Below are 21,566 nucleotides of genomic sequence, written 5' to 3' on the forward strand. Positions count from 1 at the left end.
GGATTGATTGGAGAGCGAAAAGAAGTAGAAAGCTATCGACTTCGCTGGTCTCTTGAAAAACGTTCTTTGCCGAAGCACCGTGAGCGTTCGTTAAAAGCTGGAATGTATCCAATCAATGGCACTCACGCCTCGACTGCGACGAGCTATTTTGTTCGAGCGTACCTTTCGCTGAAGAGCTAATTTAGCATAAAGAACTCATTCCTCTTAGAATTCATAGGACAGTTGAAACTTTGTGGATGTTCGTTTCCCATTATTTTGAGAAATTGATTTAGAACATGTGTAGACCAGGGAGTGACACTAAAACTAGTAATAGTTAATCCTCTAATCGTGTAAGCTTCAGCATTTGAAATGTTTCTCAGCTTGACATATTATAAGAAAGACCATTTTTATCAGACAATGAATTTTTAACGCAGGAAACTTTAATACGCAAAAAGACTCATGAAATGCGTCGCCGAAACATTTGAATTTTAAACTGAGACTAATGCGAAAACTATCATTAAATGCTGTCATTCTGATCTGATTACCTCTGGTTTCTGGATGAAGTCTGTCGACCCCGTCCAGTACTGCTGAAAATCTTTTGATCTCATGAACTCCAAGAAATTGCTGTGATGCAAGGTACTCTGACATGTGTGACTGCGTTGTCTGAACCTTTTCCAAGGTGTTACACAATATTCTAATTTATCATGTATATTTTTTTTTATTTGAACAAAAAACAATATCACAGATCCACTTATTATACCGACTTTATTGAGGCTTCAAAGTTTTAGAAGAATCTGTTTCAAATTTGCAGAGATTTGAAACCTCATACTTACCAAAAATTACAATTGTCCAAAAGGGCTGGTCGTTTACCCGATACCACCTTGTGCGCCTAGTCAGTTCTTCAAATCGGGACTGCTTCGCATACTATTTTTTTTTTCCTTACTTCTTTACATACCGTGACTTACTTACTTACTCCCCTCTATGAGACACAGGACTTTTGGATAACTGAGTTTAACACACGATAGACCTAAATAAAATTAGAGAAATCAATATATTATACACCGAGTGTGAATACAAAATTGAAACTTGCAAATACAAATAAACACAAGGTGGTATACAAAACCAATGTTAAAGACTAGGAAAGAGACATGGAGGCTGCACTGACCGATCACTCCAACTGCACCACTCTCTCAGAGACTGGTAACGAGTTTACATGCTTTCGCTACAACACTGTTTTCTTTTAGCAAGCTTCGCCCTTGGTGTCAGATGCTTTTTTTCTTTTGGTAATTGCACTGTGTCTTAACTGCGTGCCTTTGCTTATCAACCAAGGCTAACTTTCTAACGGCCGCACCAGCGGCGGATCCAGGGGATGGATTGGGTGGCAAGCAACCCGCCCCCTCTTTTGGGTCATCCAAGCTTAAAATTATAAAACGAAACAAAAGTATCATAAAACAGATAAATGAAATTTACAAAAAACAAAAAAAACAAGGGAAATATAGTTCGTTACTTTAGTCAAATTGAGTCGTCTTGAGGCCCACGTTGTATTAAATTAGCGTTCATATGATATTCCGATATCGTTCTGTCGCATACTTTTCATTCGATTCTGTGCGCTCGGATAACATGATCTGTTTAATGATAGGAATGTTATTTGCTCCTTCTCTTGCCATATCATTTTGTTAAAAAAAACTGAGCCACAGTCGATGAAATAATTCATTTTCCAAAGGAATTAAATTGTTTCATGTGAAAGCGACGTCTTGTCAGTAATTTCCCAGCTTCCGGTTGGGGCATTCCCACCATGTGGAACTTAATTCAGTAGGATCTCTTATAATGGATACAACTAGAACATACATCAGTCCACGCTCCAAGCAAGTAACGATCAAATATGCCCCCTCCCTCCCTCCTTTTTTGTGCTTTGTATATGACGGGTGTGCCCTCACCTTTGCTGGGATTACTTCTTTTATATTTTCTTCAGGCCCAACTTACTATGCTGAATTTTAATAAACGGCCGTGCCCATCAGGGCTTGACCAAAAATCTCATACCTATGGTTCAATTACTTTTGTCCTAACAAACGGAGCTTACTTAAACACCTTGCCAACGGCAAGGTTTGGCCTTCAGTCAAACAGCATGAAGCATAAATATGTAGTGCTTTATTGATTAAATTCCAGCCTGGGCCGGGTGTTCTTAAATCCACTTTTTTTTCTGTGCGAGTGTTAGCTTTATTAATCCTCAATCTGTACTAAGACTCAATCACCCGATCAACAAAATGAAATTATGAGCAAAGGAAAAAAAACTAAACTGGACAATGAAATGAAATGAAATGATGGTGTATAGAAACCGTTGGAAAATAGCAAGCTGGCTTTCTTTGGTCTCCAGGATGTGCGAAATGATTCGGCCCCCGTTACTTGTTTCTTTATTCAATGCGTTTCGCAAGAGATATATGGCTGCTAACAAACACTGCAAATGCCAAAAAACCGTTCCATGATGTGGCTTGACGTAAGTAACTTATTCTTAGGTTTAACCAATTAATTATTTGTGGACACAGTAATTTACTTAAAAATTTATCATTTCGTGTTCGCTAACGTCCAAAACGTCCAAAACTGCCTTTTTCTGTTACATCTTTACCACCTTTTTCTCTACGTAAATGTCCAGTGAACGTTGAGTGGGTAACTTACATGTCAACGATCCCACACCGATAAGGAAACCTCTTTTCTCAGTTTTTGTTACAGCAGATCATCTCAGAAGACAACTTCTACAGTGATATCACTGAAATTGTCAAAGATCTTGATGAAGGTGGTCTTAAGGAAGTTGTTGAAATAGTATGCTCCCGGTGTGTCCTGGGATTCTGCGAGAGCTTTCGCAGCATCGTCATCAGTCCCCCCAGTCTTCTGCTTCAGAGTTGATTCCGCCGCCTTCACGTATTTTGGAGGAGTAGTTCCCAACAAACTAAGGAAGAAGAACGTCTCACGGGTGGTGAATTTGTCGTACATGCGTTTAAGCTGGATACGCTGTCCTCCGGGAATTCCTAAGAAGAATAGGTAACGAGTATCAATAGTTTGAATGATTCTAGTGCACCAAGGAAGATCATGAATTTCTAAGTGCTTTATTGTGCCACCGGTGCATGGGCTAATAATTATATCACTCTTTTACGAAATGTCAATGCATTTCTTCATTAACACTGTGCCGCGTAGTTTTCAGTGGCTACCTGCTTCGAGTAGGTGTAGCTTGTTGCTATCGTCTTGTGTAAGCCCGTCCGCAACCCTAATTAATATTCGCGTGGTCTTCGTAACCGTTCGGGAGCCTAATTTCGGGATACTTTTCGCGGCCAATCGGAGCATCGATCTTAGCGGCTCGTGATCTCCCGGGACTTTTCGACCTGTTATTGATCTTCCATGTGCTTGAGCTTTGACGCGACTTTTTTCCTGGGTTGAAAAATGATTTCGAGCCTTTTTTCATCAGTAAACAGTTAAAGAATTAGATAAATGTGCCAAGTGCTTGTTAATGAGAATTTTAAGTTTTTTGACGTTTTATAGAAATTCTATCGTAGAAAGACGACCACTGTTTGGTGAACATTTTGAGCATATGTTCACATGACGCCGTCAGTGGTGTTGTGTGAATCTAGTTTTCGCTCTTCATAAGCTTTCTGATAGGCTAAAAAAAACTTTCCTTTAAGCAACGTTGAATTTCCTTTAATTCGGAAACGCAAAATCATTTTCGAAATTAAAATCGCGAACAATCCTTCGGAAAACGCAATTTGTCTTTCAAGAACACAATTCTCTTCGGGAAACAGGAGATGTCGTTCTATGAAATCTGTGCCTTCATGATTACCGATTGCGATGCAATCAAATTTCAACTGTTTTTATATCCAATGCAGGAAAATATGAGGTCTTTAATTTAACAGGACTTTCACTCTATAGTTACACATTTTACTGCTTAATTAATTGCTGCCTTTACGTATGGTTGTTTCCAGCTTATAAATTCACAACTTTAGTTCATGAGTTTTTTCCAGCTTATAAATTTGCGTAACGTTGTTTCTAGCTCATAAATTCACTTTTACAGTGTACATGCATTTCAAAGTAAAGAGAGTAATTAGTCTGCCTAAGAAATTACTCCTTTGGTTGCCCAGTTTATGCCAAATGTTGTTCAGTTGACATTTTAAAGCTATTCGTTATTGTTAATTTGAACTCTATGAAAATGTTGAAAGGCAAAACTATTTTCAAGTTTTGAGCATTATGCAGCACTTGTATGCTATTAATGCCCCACTAAAATTAGCTAGCTAATCATTAACTATCCCTCTTTTTGCTCTCTACAGTTTTTTCAAATCAAATTTCTGAGACAGAATTTTGAAGACATGCTACTGATAAATGAAGGGTTCAGCCACATAGGGAGGCCAGTACATTCAAACCTAAGTAGAAGGTTGCTACGATGGGTCGGGTTTGGCTACATGAATTTGATTCTTGACCGATCAAATTTTACCCCAATCCCTAAATTTAATTCATTATTTATATCCAAGGTAACCACATGCAGTCCTTCACTGCCTATTTTTATTATTATTATTATTAGTAGTAGTAGTAGTAGTAGTAGTAGTATTAGTATTATTATTAGTATTAGTATTATTATTACTTGATGAGATGAAGGGCTCGATTTCTGGAAAAACTTTGAGAGCTGTCGACCTTGCCACTCAGAAAGGTGCTTCTAGATGGCTTACTGTTTTGCCAATTAGAGATATGAATTTTGATTTAAACAAGAGTGAGTTCCGAGACGCTGTGAAACTCAGGTACGACTGGGAAGTTCCTGATACTCCCTCTGTTTGTGTTTGCGGGGACATATTCAATGTGGATCACGCTATGATATGCAAAAGAGGCGGATTTATCATCCAACGTCATAATGAACTAAGGGATTTGGAGGCGGAACTGCTTAGCATGGTATGCAATGGTGTCGAAACCGAACCAATTTTGCAAGACATCACAGGAGAAGAGTTGAATAGGGGAGCCAACACCGCCCCTGATGCGCGGCTGGATATAGTTGCTAGGGGATTCTGGGAGAGGCAGAGGTCGGCTTTTTTTGATGTCAGAGTATGCCATCCGAATGCAGACTCCTATAGAGATTTGGATCCAGACCAGATATTCAGGCAGCACGAAACAGAGAAGAAGCGCCAGTATGCCAGCCGTGTGTCAGAAGTAGAGCAAGCTACATTCACGCCATTAGTTTTTAGCACGACGGGTGGAATGGCAGTGAAATGTAATCGATACCATAGTAGACTTGCTGAGTTAGTTGCTACAAAGAAGGGCGAAAGTTATGCGACTACCATGTCATGGATTAGGGCAAGAGTATCTTTTGTGCTGCTGAGATCAGCATTACTTTGTTTAAGAGGCTCGTGAGCTCCTAGGAGAGTCCACTTAGAACTGTCGGACATTGATTTAGATATCGAAAAAGGACATGCAAATATTCGTTAAGGCAATTGAGAATGCTATTTCTGGGGAACTCTAGCCGAAGCCACGAACACTGAGCCAAGAAGTGGACCTGCATATAGCTACAGTGTATTTTTAAAGTAGAGTTTTTGCCATTTAAATGTGTAGAGTATTTTTTACTATTCTTATTTAAATATTTTCGACAAATGACAATAGACAAATTTATAACGGTTGTAAAGAATGAGTGTAATTTGTAATTCGTTTGCAAGTTAGTATTTCCCTGACATATATATTATCCTAAGAACTTTTACAGTTGTAATTTTTTATAAGCCACTAATAAACATTATTATTATTATTTAAAAAATGAAAAAAATTATTATTATTATTATTATTATTATTATAAGGTATAATGAGCCATTTCACGACCATTTTTGCACCAGAACTGATAACGTTGTTTTTCGATTTGCTACGTCAGAATGCCGTCGATATCCAAAAACGACTGTTGTACAGCTAAATCTATCCTAGCTCTACCATCTACTTATCAAGAATATCTTGTGACATTTAAATTGATGACGTCACAAGTGGTACAAAGAGCACGACCATTAAGTGGCCGTATATGGCTACTTGGGCGTCAAAGGGTTGATGCGCACACGGAGTGTCGGAAAGTAAGGTCCACTGCACCCTCCATACAAGTAAAAACGGAAAAGTAGGAGGCTGGCACTGATATCTTAGCTTCAATCGACCTAATTCCAGCACGACGTTTTTCACGAAAATCGAATCCAATCGGTTAACAAACACGCCAGGCTCGTAGAATACGAGTTGCTCGAAACCCTGAAACCACTCAAGCTTCTCCAGCTGGCTAAGCAAAGCCAGCAGGCTCTATGAAAGTCGCACATCAACCTTCCAAATTGTCTCTCCGCTCTCCGAAGCCGTGGAGATCACAAACTGGCTTTCGAAAATGGCGATTGAATTCGGGGCGCTTGGTGTCAATTGAAATAAGTCCCCGACTCAGGAGCGGATGAACGAGCAAACTCGCCGATTGGCTCTTTGATCCACTTCGAGTCAGGGACTTATTCTACTCGCCACAAGGCTCTCCGCGTCTTCCAGCGTCCTAGCCTTCCATTTTACCTGTATGGAGGGTGAAGTGGACCTTATTTTCGGAAACTCCGTTTAAACATTAAAGACAGCCACAACTAGCCTTATAGTAAGTTCCATCGATTTTCATTCGCATTTTTTTTCACAAACTTTGCCTCATATGCCCTTTATTTTTCCATATAAAACCTGTCTTGGAGCAGTATCTTGACACAAATAGAGAGCCTGGCTATCTCTGACCACAGGAGGCGATCGGGCCACACGAAAAAAAAAATCGAAGCGCTTTTATACTTTTAAACTTTGTTTCTGGCCTTAAAATTGTGTTTAGGTTTGTGTTCTAGTCTTCTTAGCTGAATATTTTGGGAGGAAAACGATTTTGGGAGGAAAACGATTTTTGGAGTGACAGTTGTAAAATTACCATGTCACCGTAGCAACGCATGACTTCATTATGTCATGATCTTCATTATGTCAAGTTCGCGTAATTTAACACCGATGGAAATCACTACAAAAATCGTCAAACATTTGTTCTTGATTGTTAGATTCAGGTGAAATTTTAGCTCTATACGGTAAAAACATACCTTTGTGAGTGACCTGAGTCAAGCGGTATTGCTCTTGCCTTTCAGCGTTACTAGTCACGCCATCGTCATCGAGGTACAGCAAATAGCTACTGTCACGGCCTGGATAGATGTTGAACGTAATAGGGTTCACCTTGCCCTGAGAATACAGCTCTCCAATGTACTGCTCCAGTTCCCGGAAGGGAATGATCGCTCCCTCTCGGATGTAAATGGCACAGTTGTCTTTGGTGGGATCGTCCCATGGAGCGAAAAGTTCGAACTCCTTCCCTCCATCGACAGGACCATCAAGCGGCAAGTTAATTTTGAAATGATACCACTGGCTTCCAGTGGGGACGTACACAGCTCTACTAGTCTGACCTGCAGCCAAAAAAACTACCTTTAAAATAACATCCCTGATGATAATGAAATCATTGTTGGAGTAACCGACTGACTGACTGACAATCCCTGTCTAAATGACTGTGGTAGCTTTGTCCGAATTTATCACGTGACTTCTTTTCACCGTTGAACTTTGGTCTGGAAAATGTCTCGTAGGAACGTTGTTGTGAAGAAAAGTGTGAATTTTTCTTTCGATTTTTAACTCTGAATAAATATTAAACTCTAAAAAATATCTTACGAAGTCATCCTACCTATCAATAATGACCAATCAACGAACAACCAGTCTGACTGAATTGAGGAGGTGTTTGTTAGAATAATTTCAGTTGCCTTTTCTTTTGCCTGTTATGCGCCTATCAATGTAAGCCGACGGGTGGAGGCGGAGGGAAGTATATAAGCGTATAATGTTTAGACACGCACAAAAGCGCCGTGTTGACTAAACGGATTTTTATCACACGCCACAAATCAGAAAAACACGTGCACAGATTATTTATGCCAAATTATTTATGCGAAACTTATCATGACACCTCTCCTTTAACAAGGGTAATCTTAAATGAATCAGAATAACAGTTCCATGGCCTACGGTCATAACAGTTCAGTTCATGGCTAAGTTGGAGCTGAATAACAAGTCACAATACATAACCAATCAACGAAATAGGTATCAATAAAAAAAGACTCTGCGCAATGTTCCTATGTTTACTATAACAGCACAGTTCAGGTCATAACATAGTCCTCCCGGAATCTAGCTGACAATACGGCCGCTGGAGGTACAATTTGCTTGTGTCTGTGGAGAACTGCTTTCCTCAGTAACATGCTGGGCTGATACAGAATTACCAACAGGAACCAGGTCAAGCGACGTCACTGTGTCGTCGAGAGATGGACCAGTATTCACTACTGGGGGCTCATTTGTTGGCAACAAGTGTCGATGATTGCGACGGTAGGCAGTGCCGTCCGGCGTTGACACTATATAGGATCTCGGTGTTGTGTGCTGCGCAGTAACTGTAGCTGGCTTCCAGGTCTTTCCCATCCGTATACGCTCTGTTTGATGTGACTTGATTTCAGGTAATAACTTCACATTTCGATCGTAGTACATCTTCTGTTTATCCTTACGCTCCTTGAGTTTGGAACAGGCATTGTGAACCACTTGTGGCTTTGAGAGGGATGCTATGGAAGGCAACTTGGACTTCAACAGGCGACTCCTTTAATCCGGAGACCGAGGTGTTCCTATATTCAAGTAGAGCTATGTATGGGTCATTTCCATCCTCAAATGCTTTTTGAGGCAACTTCTTGATGGTTTGTATTGCCCTTTCACTCATTCCATTCGATTGAGGGTACCTGAGACTAGAGGTGGTGACTTCAAACCCCAAATCATTTGCAAACTGTCGGAAGTTTTTGCTCATGTTATCATCAATAACTTCATATCGAATTCCTCGCCTGGCGTACATGGATTTCATGCCAGTTATAACACTGACCAGCTGTCTTGTCTTTCAAGAGACAAAGTTCAGGGTACTTGGAACAGTAATCAACTACAAGCAAGTGTGCCTTAGAGTTCAGTTCAAATATGTCTGCACCAAATTTCTGCCATTTCAGCACGCAAGTTCCAGTACTGGGCAACAGATATAATTTGCTTTTATAAGAAGGCCAACCATTCCGCACAACTTTACTAAAGATCTTCAGGTTCTCGTTTTAAGCCGCAGCTTTTTTCATCTGCACAGGCTTCTCTTTAGTCATAGGGAGAAGTTCCACAAGGCTGTGTACGATGACTTCCATGTCGTTTCTCATTTCTTGATCGGAGGGTGGTTCATCTTAATAAGCTCTTGAAAGTGTGCTCGCCACGTACATGTACTTGCCAGGAACATGAGTGATGTTTACTTCATATTTCTGCGAAGCAGCCCTTGAAGCCTTGGAGATGCTTTAGCCAGCGGCTTCTTGGAAACAGGCACTAAAGGCTTGTGGTCTGACTCCACATCAAGAGGCCACCCGTACACATATTGGTTAAACTCCTCGCAGCCACATACAACCGCAAGCAGTTCTTTCTCAATCTAAGCATAATGCTTCTCAGCTTGAGTGAGAGACTGCGAAGCGTAAGCGATTGGGTGTCCATCCTAAAGGACGCAGGCTCCGAGACCTGGCTTAGAGGCATCCACTTGCAATTGGACTGGCTTGGTGGGGCCGTAGAACTTCAAAACAGGCTGACAAGAAAAGATTTGTTTCAGACACTCCGCTGCTTGAGTATGCTCATGTGACCAGATCCACATCACATCTTTCTTCATTAGATTACGCAACGGTGCAGTAATTTCTGACTGATTGGGAATAAACTGGGAAAAATAATTCACCATTCCCAAGAAGCGTTGCAACTCTTCTTTGCTCTGAGGTAAAGGCAATTGTGTGATGGCACGCACGTTCGCAATAACAGGTTTCAGTCCTGATTCAGGCACAATGTTCCCCGGGCATGTACTTGACTTCACTAACTTTATATTGCAGCTTTGCAGAGTTGAACTTGACATTCGCTTGTCGAGCTCTTTCCAGATGCTTAACCATGCTTTCATCATGCTCCTTCTCGTCTCTGGCTGCAACAATAATATCACCAAATATGACCTCTACACCATCAATGTCCCCAACCAAGGCTTCATTCTTCTTTTGGAACACTTCTGCCGCTGAGTTTATGCCAAAAGGCATACGCTTAAATCTATAGCGGCCAAATGGGGTATGAAATGTACAGAGGTGGGGGCTCTCATCATCTCGGCGCACCTGCCAAAATCTTTTTTTGTTTTCATCCTACCATAGAGAACAGTTTCTTGCCACTAAGACGACTTGTAATATGCTCTACCGTGGAAACTCTATGATGCTCTCTTCGAATAGCCTTGTTAAAATTTCTAGGATCTAAACACAATCTCAACGAACCATTACGCTTCTCAACGATGACTAGACTGTTCACCCATTTGGTGGGTCTGTCAACTTTCTGGACCAGATCTTTCTCTTCCAACTCCTTAAGCTTTGCCTTTGGTTTCTCATGCAGGGAATACCGCGCTCTTCATGGAGAGTGAATGATTGGCTCAACAGCTGCTGTGGGCGCGAAGGTTTAGCGGGCTTTGGTTTGTTTTTCATCGCATGCACGGGTTTCTTTTCCGTTTTTTGCACTTCCTTTCGTTGTTTTGCACAAGCTTCAGCTGCTCCGCAAAGACTTGCCGCTTTTTCTAGGGTAAGATCGGACGATTCACGAAGCAGTCGCTCTTTAAGACGAGTGTCGCTCACACCAAATGCAATTAAGCCTTGAATCAGGCTGTTTTGCTAGTCGCCAACTTACATGACTTCGCGCGCGTTTTCAATTCAGTGATAAGTGGTCGATAGATTCACCCTCTTGTTGTTTACGCTCCCAAAACTTGTATCTTTCGAGAACAGTGTTCTTTCTGGGATTGAAATAATCTTCAAACTTTTTCTTTAGGTGTGCAATATTGTTACGATCCTTTTAAGTAGCGAAACGAAACGTGTTATAAATCTCGAGCGCTTCCTCGCCGATCGATCGATCAGAATAGCACACTGCACCTTTTCATCTTCAGCACTCTTTCCCGACGCTGTCAAATAAAAGGTCGAACCGTTGAACCCATCTTCTCCAATTTTCGGAAAGATTTCCTTGAAGCACAAAGCTACTGGAGGCTTGAAAACTTCCATGGTTCACTTCTGACACCATATAATGTTTAGACCACGCACCAAAGCGCCATGTTGACTCAACGGATTTTTATTGCACGACACAAATCAGAAAAACACGTGCACAGATAATTTATGCAAAATTAATTATGCGAGCTTATCATTACACAGGGATTTGACTCTCATTATTGTCCAGTAGGGCTTTTCGTTCACCATGCTCTCCTGAAGGAAGGGCTACGTGACTTTTTATTGGCGACGCGGGGGAGGGGGGAGGGGGGTCATGTTCGACATCGATAGGGTAGAAAAATGCTTTTTAAGTGTTTACGATAATAGAGAACTAAGGAAATACGAAGGTACGTTGATTTGACAGACTTCTTTCTATTTTTTCTTCGTGTTGGAATGGTCGTTTGCTTCTAAACAATGTTGAGATCTTTTAGTGTAGAATTACAAGTAAAGAAGTAAGACTTCTTTGTTACTTTGCTACATAAATTTACGAAGTAGTAATCCTGGTTCATCACAATGAGCAGCTCCAGGGAGGGGAAAGTTTGGCATATTTGACAATATCATAGATCTGAGCGAGGGTAGCAAATTTGTCGTATAAAAAAATGGAAACTGTCAAATCCCCGCCCTATGACCTCCTTCCTCCCGCCGACTTTGCAATGATCAGTGCATTTTTAATATTGATTTCGTTGACTGGGAAAATGAGAAAGTTGGCCCAGCGCGACAAATACAGCTGAATATACACTTTGGGATGAGGATTCTTTTACTGAGAAAAGATGCATGCATGCGCTCAGGTCAAGTCTATAGCTACTCCACTCCTCCGTTATCAACTAACCTGGATTGATAATTGGAGCCACCAAAATGTCTTTCCCCAAGAAAAACTGATCATCATGGCGAGTAGCAGTGTACCCATTGAATCCGCTACCGTGATCTTCATGAGTAGCTTGATCACTGTGATACTCTCCTGTGGAATGTGTGACAAGCATTTTAATTAGTTTAATTTATTGTCACGGTATAGTCGTCACGCTACGCAAACTGTGTTGCTATGTCGGGGCATATGAATTCTCAATATAAATACCTTAACTACTGGTTACGCGTGACATTTTTTTTTTAAATACCTCGAAGCCAGGCTTTCTTTCCTTGTTTAACGGAATACAGCTTATCTCTATTTCCGTTCAACTGTTCAACAACGTTCAGCGTTCAATTTGGCATGACACACTGTTCCGTCAACATTTGTCGCACAAGAGTCGCAGTATTTATTTGTTTGCGAACGAATGTTGTACCGTGTGTCATAGGTTTCCAAGTAACAGTTCACACTACCAAGTAATTGCTGTTAAAAATTGTTTTGTGGTAATACACACTTACGCGCTAAGCCGGAAGTCACATGAAAGTGAGGCTTAAGGGCCACCAAAAATAACATGGCGGACTAGACATTCTCGATGGCAGGGAGGAAATAAAGTCACAGCTGTGGTACCGCGACACTTTGCAACAGTCGATCAGATAAAAGAATATTTATTACATTTCACGCATTTCAACAAATCTTGCTCGAAGGAAAGCATGGTCAGTGTAGATGAAACGCTCTGATAAGTTTAAATCGAACACTTCCTTATTTTGCTGTGAAGAACATTTAACCGGGAGACTCCAGATGTAGTCTAACTGGAAGGAGAAAGCATCTACGGCCAGAGGCTGTACCCTCACATTTCCATCGACTCAAGGAGAATGACAGCGAGATTCGGAAGAGCGGTACAAAAGAAGGAAAGGGAGAGATGCAAAAGCGAAGGAAACGAGTTCAAATAACATTTTTAGTGGCGCGGCGAAGAACATGATCTTCTTGACGCCGCTGTGAAGCAAAAGAAGAGAAGGATGACAAAGATCTGTTAGAGGTTGTCCCTGTTTTGAAACGTCAGTTCACTGAGAAGAGCTTTCAAAATTTGGTATGGAGAGGTTTAAAGGTAGCGATAACTGTGCGCGATGATGTAATTGTAGTTTCTCGAGTGTTCCTGAAAAGCGCTTTTTTGCGCGTTTGTTTCGAGCAGCCACGCTGTTGTGTCTTGTAGTTCGAGTGTAGGTCGAGTCTTGTAGTTCGAGTGTAGTTCGAGTGTAATCCTTTGCAATGTTACAAAATTCGTGGAATCTTACGGAATTGTCTGGTTAAGCATATACAGTCCAAACACTAATGATATTCTACTACAGCAATAACGTTAACATATTCTTTTACGCAGGTTTCCCAAATGATGATACCTTGATGGCAATTTAGGAGTACGTGAAAACTTGAAGCTGCAAATGACTGGTATTTAAATATCGACAATGGTCTGCTGAATGGTGTACTTTTTCTAGGTCTGAAGAAAGCTTTCGACACTGCCGATCGTACTTGAAAAGCTTAAATATTATGGAGAAGATACACCTTCACTCTTATGGTTCACTTTAGGTAATTATTAGGTAATCAGGTAATTATTATTAGCTGCAAATTTTTATGTAAACTAGATTATATCTTACATTGTAAATTTTTTAATTCTTATTTTGTAACTATTCTTTATTGTTTATTTATACACGACCCCACAAGCTGCAAGCTTAATTACTTATCGTGTTTAAATAAAGGTTACTTACTTACTTACTTACTTACTTACTTACTTACTTACTTACTTACTTCTTATCTTTCGAACCGTACGCAACAAACAAGCGTAAATGGCTCTTTTTTTAACGAACAATTGGTAACTTGTGGATTCCCTCAGGGATCTGTTCTTGGGCCTTTATTATTCTTAATTTATATTAATGACCTTAAAGACTTCCCTCTCATCCTGTGCCAAGTTGTATGCGAATGACACAAGCCTTACGACGTCTGCAAGATCCGGATATGTTACAGTTTAAATGAAATCGTGATCTTGAAGTCGTACGATCTTGGTTTCATGCCAACAAGCTCACAGAGACTAAGTATCGCTGTAGTATCGCTGAACATTTTTACGAGTTGTGCAGTATTTTGACGAGCTCGTAGGGCGAGTCAAAATACAAACAACGAGTAAAAATATAAAGCGATGCTACACACCAAAACATCTAATAAGAGATTTATTATCCAATTACTGTAGTAAATATATTTATCAGTGAGCGAGGGAGAGTGTGACAGTTTTGCGCGCGCGCGCGCCGACCGGTACGGCAAACAGGTTTTCTACTGTACAAATAACTGTACAATATCGCTGTATATTTGTACTGTTATTTGAGCGGTATTCGCTGCAGTTGTATAATAATAGCTAGTAAATATCTGCTCAATCAAATGAAGCATAAATTTGAAGTTAATGTTACTGATCAGTCCCTGTCTATTGTAAGCTCCTATGGATATTTGGGAATTGAAGTTGATGAGACCCTCATCTGGCACACTCAAATTGATATCATGACAAAGAAGATCTCTTCAGGTCTTGGAGCAATAAAATGGTTCGTGATTTTGTACCCCGCCAGACATTAATTAGAATCTTTCAATTTTTCACACTACCATATTTTGACTATTATAGTGAGGCGTGGGGCTGCTTAGGAAAATGCTCATCTGACAGACTCCAGAAATTACAAAACAGAGCCGCAAGAATAAATACTTGTTCAGGTTATGAATGTCGATTCATTAATATTCTGAATGACCTCGGTTGGGAAACTCTCGATCAAAAACGTACAAAACAGTTGACGGTTTGCATCTATAAAAAGTGACTTCTACACACGGTCGACTCGTCGAACCTGGGATAAGTATCCCACAGACAAGGGCTTTGATAGACATGATCTCATGGCCTTGAAAAGCGCAAGTTTGAATATTCCACCGAAGAGGCATTCAGTGAAAGATCAGTCCTCAAAAGATGAGTGCTTTCAAACCGTGAGCAATGCAAATGTCAGGAAAGGAACCATAATTAACTGAAACGTTTCAAGGCTTGGCATATATTTGATCAGGTATTTCCCGCTTTCATTGCATGGCTGTACAAAGCAGTTGGACTGTTTCTTCGTTAATAGTCAATTTTTAAAATCCTAGCTTATTTTACCAAGGTCTGGCTCGTTTGCTGCCATTTCAGTAGCCATGTCAGTTTACTAATTCAAAACTCGCGGGAAATCGATGGTAGCCCTTAACCCTCACTTTCTTGTGTTTTCCGGCCTAGCGCGCAAGGGGGTATGGTGTCACATTTCGAGACAATAGCCCTTTTCACGGTTAATTTAGACTGTTTACAGTCCCCTATTTTTCTGTGAGATCGTAGATGTCGATCGTTAAGTTCGATGGGCCGCCATCTTGGTCTCTTGATGCAAGCGAAACTGGGGAGAGTACAAAATGCCCGTGGATAGAGGCGGTGGGGTTAATAGCGTGGGCGTGACGGGGCGGAAAAAATAGGGAGACTGTAACAGCTTCACTCTGTCTGGTGTTCGCTGCGTTAGTTGCTCCAGCAACGGCAACACCTGATTGGTCGAAGGGACAATAGAGTTCATCAAAGCGTAGCAGAGCGTTGACAACTTGAGTGACAGAAAGTGACATTCATCACTTCGGGCTCAGGCCAAAATGGCATCGATTTCAAGAGAATTTTCTGAAAAATATTTTGATTTTGATCGTCTGTCTGCTTGTTGTCTTGGAGGATTGATGTTAAAGCGCGAGCAAAAGGAGGCTGTTTCTCGTTTACTCGAAGGAAAAGATGTTTTGGCGGTTCTTCCAACTGGTTTTGGCAAGAGTTTAATATATCAAAGTTTCTTTTTGGCGAAGGAAATGGCTGAAAGCTCCGTTGATTGTTCTTATTTCCAAATGAAATTTTACAGTTAATGCCACAAAGACGGCACGCATCTGAATAATTGGAATTCTCTGCGGGCTTTGCCGCTTTTTTTCGGAGTCAGAGAAGAGTTCTTCCGTCCCGCATTCAGTCGACTCAACTTAGTAAACCTTCAAAATGTTTCGAAATTCACAACACAGTAATATGTATTCATATCATCATCCCTGATTTGACAGGTTTTTTCTCAGGGGAGGAGATTGTTGATTGATTTGATTAAAGGAGGCGCCAAACTGGCGGCCTCGCCCCTTGAACACGAGACAGAGTGAAGCTGTTACAGTCTCCCTATTTTTTCCGCCAGCTGTGCCCTGCACCACCCCTACCCACGGGCATGTTGTACTCTCTCCAGTTTCGCTCGCATCAAGAGATCAAAATGACGGCCCGTCGAGCTCAACGATCGACATCTACGGTCTCACGGGAAAATAGAGGACTGTGAACAGTCAACGGTTAATATTTCTCATTTGAATTACAATGTAATCCAACGTGGGTGCGAGGCAATTTCGGGCTAAAACTACAAAATAGCCCGAAATTGCCTCACATACATGCTAGATTTTACTGTAATGCAAATGAGCAAAGTTAACCGTGAAAAGGGCTATTGACGAAGCTTATGTTTAAGAATTAAAAAGGCAACAGCGGAAATGAAAACACGAAAAAACGAACAGTACTGAAGGGGCGTTTCATACAGTGGGCTGCTGAAACAAATATCCTCGCCAATTTAGAAGGGAAGGAGATCGAGATTCTCGAGGAAATTCGACCATTTTGCGACAAATGTTAACAACAAGTACGTAAAAATTTGAATTAATACCACGTGCGTTTTCAGACGTTACTGAAATTGCCCTAGTCGCCCAAGTACATGACCTTACCAACTCATTTACTATCAAATTTTAATGCTACTCAGGATGGCGTTGTTTTGAAGATGGGGTGGGAAATTTTGCTCTCGAACTGCAATAGTTTTTACCTGGGTTGATCTCATTCATGAACATGGGTCTGCATATTGGCTTTCCACACTGTGTGTTTTCGTACATAGCATCATAGATGTATTGAATCAACTTGTAGCGAATCTCGATGTATTTGCGGCAGATGCTGGGTACGGGTTCCTCATACATGTAAGGCTCCTGGTACGATTTGGAATAATTATCATAATGATTGCGGAACCATGGCATGAAAGTGCCCATGATGGTCCAACGGGTGAGCATCTCAGGCTCCACGATCTGGTTCTATGAAAAAGGCAGTTAGCGATTTTGTCAGCTTAATAGACTTAATGATCCAAATTCAAGTTTTCGGGGGTTTTAATCCCGTACCCCTCAATTGATCTAAAAAAACAAGCACACAGCTTTTAACTTGGCACTAATCGTAGCTTCAATCGAGTCATATTGGGACAGTTCTGATCGGTAGGCTCGATATCCGCTGCTCACTAGGGTCCGGGTTATCTTCCACGAGAGAGAGACAGCGTCATCAGGCCATCAGCGCGGGTCAAGAGAAAATTTTCTCTTGCGCGGGTTCAATTCGTAAAACATCGGTAGCTGTAAATTTGACTAATTGCCACCTTCCCCACAATTTTATCCGGTGGCCCAGCTTCTAGTAGCCCTCACAGTGTATCAAACAAGTGTTTATGACCCTATGTGAGTGAGTGAGTGAGTGAGTGAGTGAGTGAGTGAGTGAGTGAGTGAGTGAGTGAGAACTTTATTTAAGTGTCAAAAACCTTATAGCCTGGAAATAATACACCATACTAATTAGGGGACACTGCTAAAAAACTATACTAATACTAATATTGATACAATAAAAAACAAATGACTTGAGGGGCATTATGGGCAGCATAGGATGCAGCCCTTACAGCCGGTGTCCATTAAGCGAGTTATATCCCTTTTGCGAATATAGTTTGTAAAAGCCTGCAGTGTCTTGGCTGGTCTGTCAGCCATAGACAGTTTGCCCCATAATTTGGGTCCTACATATCGCAGAGAGTACTTCCCATAAGTGACAGTGTTGTATCTAGGAGTAAATTAAAGGAAGCTCTAAGCTATTTACAAAACCTTACCTCCCATGCTACGCAGAAGCCACCAATGTCACATCCAGAAACTGGCTGAGCGGACAATCCGATACCCAGGATCAGTGGAATGTTCATTTGCAAGAATTCCCAGCTTGATCTGCTGTCACCTGTGCGTTTACCATGAGATAACATCCGGTGAAATCACTGGTTTAGTGACCAGCGGTCAAAGTGAAAACAGTTGGTTTGGTGGTGGGCTGTGATTCTCGCGGGCGCAGAAATCTGATTTCACCCGGTGTTCTCTAACGCCGACCTACCTGAATTACCCATGCGCTTACAAGTATACGTCATATTCCAAAATGGCTGTCATTTTAATATTCCATTGTTTGCATTCAAATCAGCCCTTCTTGCCTCGTTCTTACGTCAAAATTCAAAAAAATTTTGCCTTAAACGAGACATGAAGGGGTGATGAGAATATATAAATGGTGGCAGGAGCCCATAACCGGGAACGTACAACTGCAATGTATGTGAGTCAAGGCCTTCTCACAGACCAAGCTGGTTTTAGTTTGATTTTACCGCGAAATCAGTCTCCCACAGGAGCCTTGGTCTCTCACAGGAGCCTCGCCAGCAAATCAGAAGCTTTGCATAATTAATTGTTTGGACGCGTACGGGCTGGAACTGAACTTTACGCGGGAAAAACTCGTCTTAAATAGCTCGCTCTGTAAAAACATCATGACGTAAAACGTGCACACACTCTATAGAGGAAGTCAAGGCTGGACAGAGCTGTTTCGAAAGACCTGTACCGCGAGGCCGTTTTCTCGCCGAAATTCGGATCTGCTGCTCGATTTTCCCCTCTAACGCAAAGAAGGATAGTCTGTTTGTCCCCTTTTCCCGTTGGCTTAGAAAAATCTTCCTCCTTTCCGCTCCAATTCGAACGGTTTTTGCTTCGCTACTGGAGCTTTCAAATTTCCTCTGCACCCTGTTACCGTCCTTTCGCCTATGGTATAGCGACCGCTCCAGCGTAACAACTGCGACTTACCAGACGGGTGCACAGTCGAAAACTTCCGTTAAAAATTACCACTCTCCCGATGATCTCGCGGGGGCATTTTGACGCCTCATTGTAATGTAAGACCACTAATGTTGATTTCAAGCTGTGCTGTAGTCGAAAGGACGGTCACAGGGTGCGGAGAAACTGGCCCTCTGGTGTAGCAACTGCATGCTATTGTTTTTAGGGATAGATGAATTGCTTCTGTCATTTGCTTTATTGTTATCTTGAAGGGTAGCAAGTAAGGTGGCCCACCACTGTCAAGGCAAAGCAAAAAGTCACGTACAAGTTACCGTACAAACAAAACGTCACGGCACGACAAACTTTACTCACGGTAAGACCGTTAGCTGACGGCAAAACAAAGTTTACTGACCTTTACTAACTGCAAAAAAAAAATTTACTTACGGCAAAGCAAAGAAAGCGAGTTGGTCAGCGGTTGGTCAGCGGTTGGTCAGCGGTTGTTAGTTGCATTTGAAATGGTACGTCGAGTAACAGTAACGCACCGCTCGCTCGGAAACCGCCATTTTCAGTGCATTGTCCCTTATCTCGAGCTCATGATGTTTTGCAGCGCTTGTGGTTCGTTGGTCAATCAAAATGCCTACTTCTGCAAAGGCTCCGGTAAAGGTACGTTTCTTAATCTAAAGTATTCGTATTTGCATCTCTTTTAGTTTCGAATAACGATAGGCACGTGAGAAGTCGGACAAACTGCTCGGTCCGGCAGTAATTCACTGCCCTTTTACAGACCCTATTCATAAATGGTTGCCTATTAAAAATGATTTTGTTGGTATTAAAATTAGCCCAACTAACCTCGTGTAAAAGTAAAATTCTTTTAAATTATCAACTCAAAAACAATTTTGTTTTACCGTGAGTTAATGGTGTTCTGCCGTGGGTTAATTTTGTTTTGCTCTCAGATAACATTGTCTTGCCGTGAGTAAAGTTTGCAGTGCCGTGACCTTTTGTTTTGCCGTGACAGTTGTGAGCCACAGTAAAGCAAGCCAATGATGTAACTTTACCAGAACTGCTACATGACTCGCTTATGTAGGTTCAATGGAGGTTCATAAGGTTCATACCTGTCCACAGTCCAGCATAGCGATGAATGCCGACGAAGCCGCCCCGTGTGATGATAAAATGACGTTTGTTTGGCTTCAGACTTTCCAGTCCCTGGTAGGTGGCTTTACAGAGGTTGTCACTATACAAGCAGCGGAGTTTTGCAAATGGTACCTTGTCTTCAGCATCGCTAGCGTTTTCCGTCCTATAAAGTTAATACAACACGAAATATTTGGAAATCGTACTATTGCTCCGACAGTTCACAAGTCCTAAGCCATGCCCTATACTTGCAACTTACCTGGATTCTTCGTTATGACTAAGCATTAAATCCATGGGAAAAGATAACAATGGACAGTCTGGCTGATGAACGCTGGACTTCATTGCAGGTGTGGTCATATCTTGCCACACAAAATCCAACCCCCATTCCTACAGGTCACGGTACTGCTCGCCCCACCACTGCTGTACGTCCTTCCGTCCCAGGTCAGGATAGTGTCCCCATGTAAGGTGACCACCCCCATAGTTGACGTTTCCAATGTATGGGTCATGGGTGCCACTGCCATCTTCACGGGTATTCATTATAAAGATTCCGTCTTCTTTGCCGGTGTCCAAGGCTTTGTACGGGCTGTTCTTGCCATTCTCATCAACGTTACAGCTGATTATGGGTGTGATGTTGGTACTGCATTTGAAGCCCTGCTCATGCAGAGTATCAAAGATTTCTTTGGGGTTCGGGAAATTTTTCTCGCTATTCGTGAATGTGCGATAGTGATCCTGCAAATAGCGTATGCAATTAATCTCAATTAGTAATTTATTATTACTAACGCTACACTTAAATTGTTAGACTCAACTACAGCGGTTTTTAAATGGCCAATCAGGACACAGAGAACATCAAATGAGCAAACCAAGTGCATGCAGCCGTCACTAAGCTCCTGATGTAAATTCACCAATAGAAAAATTGGGCTTTTCACTATTGCTGTGAAGGTTGGCTCTAACTTATTTAACTCACCGGCGTCCAATCGGCGTGGTCGTAGGGAAAATTATGTCATCTAAGTGCTGGAGTTTGAAATGCAACGATAGATAAATGGGACAGACTTTTCCCTGGTGTAACACCGCCATACGTTTTCATTAGGTAAAATTGTTACCGGCATCGATGTTCGTGCGAAAAGGCAAGTCGGTGGCCTTGGGAAGTGGGAGTAGTGATTCTCACATGCCGAAGCATTAAGAAAATGTTATGAACAGCGATATTCATATACAGTAATTTAAAAGTGTGGCAAAGCTGAAAACACAACAGCTTTAATTTACGCTGCTGCCATTCACGTCTCAAGAAGGCTTAAGGCTGAAATCTATTTGTCGACCTGTTTTACTGCCAAGGATTCCAAAAGTCCAGTCTCTCCCTTTTGGGATGAGGTCAATTGTCTTTATCAAATGTGCAGTGCAAAAAAAATTCTCTGTTGTTTCAGGCGAGTCTCGCTTGGCTCCAGTTACATGTATGCTTGATTTCGAGTTTGGGTTGCCTTAGTTGATTGGCTACACGTAATCTGATCGATCAAGCTAATTAACAGTGTTTCTGTTTGTTAAAACACTCTAGTATTGTAAAATTGCAGCTGGTGTGAGGATGGTAGGGCTCAAAGAGCCTTAAT

The 21,566-nt window shown here is 41.5% G+C and overlaps 1 protein-coding gene, 1 long non-coding RNA gene and 1 pseudogene across 3 annotated transcripts in view; 1 reads left to right on the top strand and 2 right to left on the bottom strand.

Annotated features, from left to right (window-relative positions):
• LOC149098203 (uncharacterized) overlaps window positions 1-21,566 on the bottom strand; it is a 443,460-nt gene that overhangs the window by 298,682 nt on the left and 123,212 nt on the right. The window lies entirely within an intron of this gene.
• LOC110040854 (uncharacterized) overlaps window positions 726-21,566 on the bottom strand; it is a 28,121-nt pseudogene continuing 7,280 nt past the window's right edge. The window contains exons 4-10 of the transcript XR_016203970.1: window positions 20,228-20,697; window positions 19,953-20,134; window positions 17,889-18,007; window positions 16,812-17,070; window positions 11,911-12,039; window positions 7,059-7,412; window positions 726-3,002 (exon numbers count right to left, since the gene is read on the bottom strand). The product of XR_016203970.1 is annotated as an uncharacterized LOC110040854 (transcript). The remainder of the gene's footprint in view (window positions 3,003-7,058; window positions 7,413-11,910; window positions 12,040-16,811; window positions 17,071-17,888; window positions 18,008-19,952; window positions 20,135-20,227; window positions 20,698-21,566) is intronic.
• LOC149098211 (uncharacterized) lies at window positions 4,623-5,660 on the top strand. The gene has a single exon (XM_089278093.1). The coding sequence runs from the start codon at window positions 4,705-4,707 to the stop codon at window positions 5,356-5,358; it is 654 nt and encodes a 217-aa protein (XP_089134219.1). The 5' UTR covers window positions 4,623-4,704; the 3' UTR covers window positions 5,359-5,660.

This window comes from Orbicella faveolata, unplaced genomic scaffold (genome assembly GCF_042242905.1).
Source record: "Orbicella faveolata isolate gen_17 unplaced genomic scaffold, um_ofav_v1 contig_46, whole genome shotgun sequence".
Taxonomy (NCBI): Eukaryota; Metazoa; Cnidaria; class Anthozoa; order Scleractinia; family Merulinidae; genus Orbicella; species Orbicella faveolata.

Coding starts and splice junctions, on each gene's coding strand:
- LOC149098211 (XM_089278093.1), top strand. CDS start 4,705: ATGAATTTTGATTTAAACAAGAGTGAGTTCCGAGACGCTGTGAAACTC.